Below are 6,129 nucleotides of genomic sequence, written 5' to 3' on the forward strand. Positions count from 1 at the left end.
AACATTTGGAAAACATTTCCAACATAAAAAGACACCAGTACCTATTGGGGGATCATGGGATGCATTTTCAGTTAGCCAATGAGCTCAAAGCCCCGCCCCCATGTAAAATTTGGCTCAGCAGCAAAATCTCAAAAACTCTGAATTGAAGCTGTAAACTGAGGAATTAAAAGTTAAGATTCAGGAAAAAAAATGGACAGCTGAAAATTCAAAACAGCTGCTGTTACTAATTTATTTATACATTAGTTTTCAATTGGCAATTTTTACATTCAGAGTTTTTTTTATTCAAGTTTTACATATTTATTCTTCAAATTTTCAACATATATTTCAAGTTTTTTTTTTCTTCAAATTTTCAAAACATTTTTCATTCAAATTTTCTTTTTTTTTCAAATTTACAGTCTTTTTTCCCCTTTTTTAAGTTACAAAGTCTATTTTTTTACAGTATTTTTTTTTTCACATTTCCTTTTCTTTTTCAAATTTACAATGTCTTCTTTTCAAAAATATGTTTTTTAAAGTTACAAAGATTTTTTCTAAGTTTTCAATCTGTTTTTTCATTCACTCCAAGCTGATCCTGATTAGAGTCATGGAGAAAGAGGGAAATAAAAGCCGATGTTTCCACCCTACGACTTTGCCTCATAAACAAATCAAAAAATAAGAATTTACGCATCAAAATCAAATAAAAAATGTACCTGATAGATCCGGATGATGTAAGCCAGGAAGGACAGAGTCTTGATTTGTGCGGCGATGAAATCTGCGTACAGCTCTTTGTTATAAAGTTTGTGTTGCCTACAAAGAAAAATGTTTAAATTAATTATTTTGCGGACAGCAAACCATCGGTGGTCTCAAATGTTTTTCAGGAAACGGTTCAGTTTAAATTACACACGTTTTTTATGGTCCAAACGAGGACAAAGTTAGCACTTCCAGTTTCTAATCTGTTTTCAAAATAAAATGCTACTACAAGAAACTTTTTTTTCTTAAGTCTAAAAATATCTGATTTTTTCTACAGATGATGAAGATTCATTGAATCAAAGTTGTTGATTTGTAGATTCCATAAATAAGGAAACATTACAGGATTTCCCCATAGAATTCAGCCTCCAATCACCTTTCAGGGCGTAAAGATTGACCCTAAATCCTCATTTAGTTCAACACAAAGGAACATTTTCTGTTTCTGAAATAATTCAGAAAAATTCTCAAATGTCCCTTTTAAAAGTTTCCACACTTTATTTGATTGAATCTTATTTTTCTGTAAAATGTTTGATCTTTATGATAAAGATTTGGAGGCTAACAACAAACGCTAGCTTTAGCTACGTCTGACATTTAAGGTGGTATGGATAAATATAGCAAAATAAAACGACAACCGTCATAAAACTGGTCTTTTCAAGAATATAAATCCACCGTGTTTCCAACTTTATTTTCTACGTCCGTTGAAGAGTCGAGAGTCTGTTGCTGCGTGTTAGCCATAGCGGCTAATGCTACATGAGAACAACCGTCTCAATAACGCCGTCTGTGGAGGAAAACTCCTGGATTTGTCCTTAAACAGCATCTTTATCTTTATTTGTTTTCCTTTTTGGATCTTTTCTCCCTAAAGAAACTTTCCAAATACGTTTTGTTTTTGCTACTAGCTTAGCAATCCAGGTAGCCGCTTTAAGTCACATGACCAAGACGGATGTTGGGAACAAAATCTGGCAGTTTTTCAAAATAAAACTTCCTTCAGGTTTACAAAATAAACAAAATAGAGATAAGCTAAGTTATTTTTTTGGTCTGACCCGGAAATTGGAAATTAAAATACTAGAAAGAGCCGTAGAAGAAGAAATAAGGATCTTTATTGTAAAAACGCAAAGCTGCAGCATAGAGCGAGACGATCTTTTGTTTATCATTATTTTCTAGCGACTGTACATCATTTTCTAAATATGTGCGGTCTGTGCTTCATTCTTTGACTTTAGATTCCTGTTTGGGAAAACCTTCAAGCAGATGTTTCAGTAGAAGGGAGGCTCATTTATTCCGGAACGATCCGAACAAATCAAAGCGAGCGGCGTCACAGCTGGATCTCACCTGGCTTGAGGAGACACCTGCAGCATGATGGTGTTCATGATCAGCGGCACGAACTCTGACACCACGTTATGGATGCTCAGCTTGTAGAGCTGGAAAAACAACAAACACCCTTAGTTCATCCAACGGCGCTCAATCTGAAGGATTAGATCTAAAATAACTTAATCTGCTGATCACTTTTAAAGGTTAATTTGAGCGTAAAAGACTCAAAAAACAACAGATAAACAAAAAAATGGTTCATTGTTTGATTAGTTTGTGGTTTCTTGCACACGTGACTCAATCCCAGCTGGGAATTTCTGCTTTTTCAACCATTCAAACTCAAACAGTGAAGCACAAAAATAAGTTTCATATTTTCAAATCCAAAGATAAAAACATTCCATGTAATCCAGCAAAACCAAACGTCGTTTAATTGCATTTTTAAAGCAAAGTTAAACATTTGAATCTGATTTTGGAGCTCAAAGAGGAATTTATTAGGAAAACTGGACTCACTTGATACATCAGAACCACAATAATGGGGAGTTCTGCCAAAACCTTCAGGGACAACGACCCTCGAGGGATGATGGTGTGCTAAAGGAGAAAAATCAAAGAACTTAAATGATTCTAATAAACATAAACCAACATGAAAAGTTCTTTCAGAGTTACAATAAATCTTCTTTAACAGCCATTTGTAGATTATGTTACTTTATGATATATTTGAACACAAAGACATTTATAAAGTTAAAAGATGAGTCAAAGAGAAAGAGATTCTTGAACAGTCCTGATCTTGAAGCAGACCCACACTGCCCCCCAGTGGTGACAGATGGTATTGTCTTAAAATGAGTGAAATGACACCAGCTTACCGTCCGTGTTTCACTGTCCTCCCTCTCAGGAGCGGTCTTCACCAACACCGACGTGATCATCCCCACCATCTCTGGAGAAGGGACGGTGTTTTCTGCGATCACCTGGGGGTTCTCGAAGTACCTGGCCTGAACAGAAATAAACAAAAATTGAATCGCGTCGATAGATGAAATGAGGAGATGCGATTCAGTGGAAATGACTGTAATCACACTCACAACAACTTTAGGAAGGTCTTTGTAGATCTGCTTCACAAAGTCCAAAAAGTGATGAATCTGAGGTAGAAAATATCAGAATCAGCTTTATTGTCATTGTGAAATGTTTACATGCACAAATGAAATTCCAGAGTTTCAGAAAAACAATCAAAATTGGACATAAAAGTTAACATAACATAGAAGTTAATGGCACGAAACACTGAAATTAATAACAGAGTACCATTAAAAGTCCACTTATAGCACATTATATTTCATTTATTGCACAAAAACAAAATCGGATCAAAGATCCTAATTATACATATATATATAGTATATAAATGTGTGCTTATATTCAAGTGTTACAGGAGAACTGGGTAAAACCACCAAACTCGTGAGGTTGTAATTTGATTCCATTCAAAAGTAAATTTTGTTTTGAACATTTCTGAAGAAAAACAATTTTTACACAACAGATGATAAACAATAAATAAAAGTAACATATTAATGGTTACAATTTACTTTTTTTGTTTTACATCTAACCACCAAAAAGAAGCTTTTTGACCCCAAAAAATAATAAATTGCTTTAAAATGTTGAATTTCCCATAAATTTAATTCTTTACCTTTTTAAAATCAAGCCCCAATGACAGCTACTTAAGCTAATATTTACCAATTTTATTATTTTTATTATGACCATTATTGATAACTTGCTACTGTGAAATGAAAAACACAAGAAAGTGATGTTTAGTATCACGATTTATGATGAAAATTGTGTTATTTGGTGCTTTTAACATCTTTTTGTGGCATTTTTCTGATGATAAATGATTATATTATATTTAATAGTATTTATTTATTCAAATTATGAATCAGGAGCAGATGAAAAACTGCAGTTTAAAAAAGACCGTATTAGTTACAGTCCTGCACACAACTCAGAGGGGAATTTCTGATGAAGAACTGATGCTCTGCAGAAACTATGTCTTAGAAAACGACACGTTTTGATATTTTGGCTAAAAACTCCATCATTATTATTAAAAGACCATCAAGAATGATTAGAAAATAGATCAAAAAATGATCAGATTGGGATTTTAAAGATAAAAACAAACAAAAAAAGTCAGGAGAACAGAGATACTCGCCTCTTGAGAGATGGGAGGACGGAACTGTTTGTGCAGTTCAATGATGATGCGGAGGCAGATTAACACGTTTTCTTCATTCTCAATCTATAAAAACACAAAATAAGAAGAATTAAACTAAAGCTCTCAATAATAATTATAAAGAAAAAAACCAATATGGATACCTCCAGGAAGCGAAACATCACAGATAAGATGTTTTTGGCGTGCGGACGAAGGTGTTCGTTTGTCGGAATGCGATGAATGATTTCCAGGACCAACTTTCTCAGTTGCTAAAGATAAAAAAAAATAAAAATTCTGGTCAATTCTTGCTTTTTGAGGCACTTTAGTGGACTATTTCTGAGAAACGGTCTGATGAAATATTTTTTATTTGGATTTGTTCATACTTGTGTGGGTTTCTCTTGAAGAAACTGCACCTCCCCGTCCTGGAGGAAGGTTAGAAAGCGAGGGATGATGTGCTCCAGGAAGGTGGAATACTGAGGTGAAGACGTCACGTTCTGAAACACACAGATCCAAGTTATCATCACGTTGTTACTCCATGTTGCATGAGAAATGGATCTAGAAAATAAATCTCCACACCTCAAAGTTCTCGCTGACCTCCTGCATCATCTTCAGCTTGGTCTCATCGGCTGCGGGTTAAAGGACACGGAGCGGCCATTAATCAAACGGGACGAGGACACTGGTGTTCTTTGCACTGAACTCGTAAATGTGCTTAACTGGGGCTCTCAGATCTTATCAGTTTTACTTTCAACGTCCAGAATGAACAAAAGGTACATCAAGGAACACACAAACACACACCAGCAGACACTCACACACGCACCTGTACCTTTATCTGGACTAAAGCGTATCGCTCTCATCACATCACCCCATACTAAGCACACAAATGTCACTTTTATGCCACATATATTAACAAATATAGTGCTTTATTCATCTATAAAAGTTCAAATCAGAAGGTATTGATGTTATTGTTAACAAACCTTACACAATTTTTGGTAAAAATTACCAAATTGTTCAAAAACTGTCATTAAAATCTTACTTTTTGTCTATTTTTATAGTAGATTAAATTTAAAATGAACCAAACTTTCACTTTTTCCCATGTATTTACTAAAATAAACCGCTTTCTGCCACTTTTGGACATCTCTAAATGAAAGACAGTTTGATCTTGTTTAGTTAGACTCACGTGTGTTGGTGTCCGTGAGTGCTGCCACAAACTGCAGGTACTTCTTCATGAGTGTGGTCTGGTCGACCACCGTGGGGCTGGGCGCGGGTACGAAGGCCATGCTGGCTGGCTGCTGGTGCAGACCGGGCGGCGGTCTGCGCAGGTCCGTGCGGTTCAGTCAAAACTCATCAGCTGCCGATCTAATAAAAAAACAACGAATAAACTCGTTAAAAATAAGATTCACGTCATTTATTTTTATCTAAGCCCATACGCGTCGATTAAAGTAGCTTTTTCACATGCTTTTAAACAACAAATAACATGGCAAGTGCTGGGCGCATGTTGATGACGTCACGTTACGCGTCGGGTAGCAGCAAATTTCAAATTCACGCTATTTAAGCATTAAAAATGTGTTTTTCAAACCTGTGTTTTCGCCCATTAACTAATAATAATTAAACACTTGCTTTGTGTTAAATAAATCAAAAACATAGTCTTTAATTTTTGCAGGAGAGACTCGCCGACTAGCAAACGGTTTAGCCTTAAGAAAGAAATCCACCCGCGCATCCACAAGCTAGTACTGAAGGAGGTAGAAGCCAACGGGAGTCCGAAAATAAAAACGGACGCGGTCCTTACTTGTTGACGAGTCACGCCTGTTCGTAAAAGCGTCCAGAAAGTGTCTTAAAGTTTGAAAGAAATCCCTGGTACTCACTCCGCGCCGCCGACAGGAAGCGGACGGAACTCCGTGTTCACCGCGCTCGCTCCGGCGGTCTGAGTGCAA

The 6,129-nt window shown here is 36.0% G+C and overlaps 1 protein-coding gene across 3 annotated transcripts in view; it reads right to left on the bottom strand.

Moving 5' to 3' along the window:
- The window catches only part of LOC112153956 (transformation/transcription domain-associated protein), a 118,663-nt gene extending 112,534 nt beyond the window's left edge, over positions 1–6,129 (bottom strand). For 2 of the 3 annotated variants that reach the window (XM_024284442.2, XM_024284443.2), the window contains exons 1-11: positions 5,985–6,129; positions 5,376–5,554; positions 4,775–4,824; positions 4,582–4,692; positions 4,363–4,467; positions 4,202–4,285; positions 3,099–3,155; positions 2,886–3,011; positions 2,536–2,613; positions 2,050–2,138; positions 687–783 (exon numbers count right to left, since the gene is read on the bottom strand). In XM_024284442.2, the coding sequence (XP_024140210.1) occupies positions 687–783; positions 2,050–2,138; positions 2,536–2,613; positions 2,886–3,011; positions 3,099–3,155; positions 4,202–4,285; positions 4,363–4,467; positions 4,582–4,692; positions 4,775–4,824; positions 5,376–5,475 (897 nt within the window). In that variant the 5' untranslated portion in view covers positions 5,476–5,554; positions 5,985–6,129. The remainder of the gene's footprint in view (positions 1–686; positions 784–2,049; positions 2,139–2,535; positions 2,614–2,885; positions 3,012–3,098; positions 3,156–4,201; positions 4,286–4,362; positions 4,468–4,581; positions 4,693–4,774; positions 4,825–5,375; positions 5,555–5,984) is intronic. The other variant, XM_024284441.2, reaches the window with a different exon arrangement.

The sequence above is a fragment of the Oryzias melastigma genome, linkage group LG19, assembly GCF_002922805.2.
Source record: "Oryzias melastigma strain HK-1 linkage group LG19, ASM292280v2, whole genome shotgun sequence".
Lineage (NCBI taxonomy): Eukaryota > Metazoa > Chordata > Actinopteri > Beloniformes > Adrianichthyidae > Oryzias > Oryzias melastigma.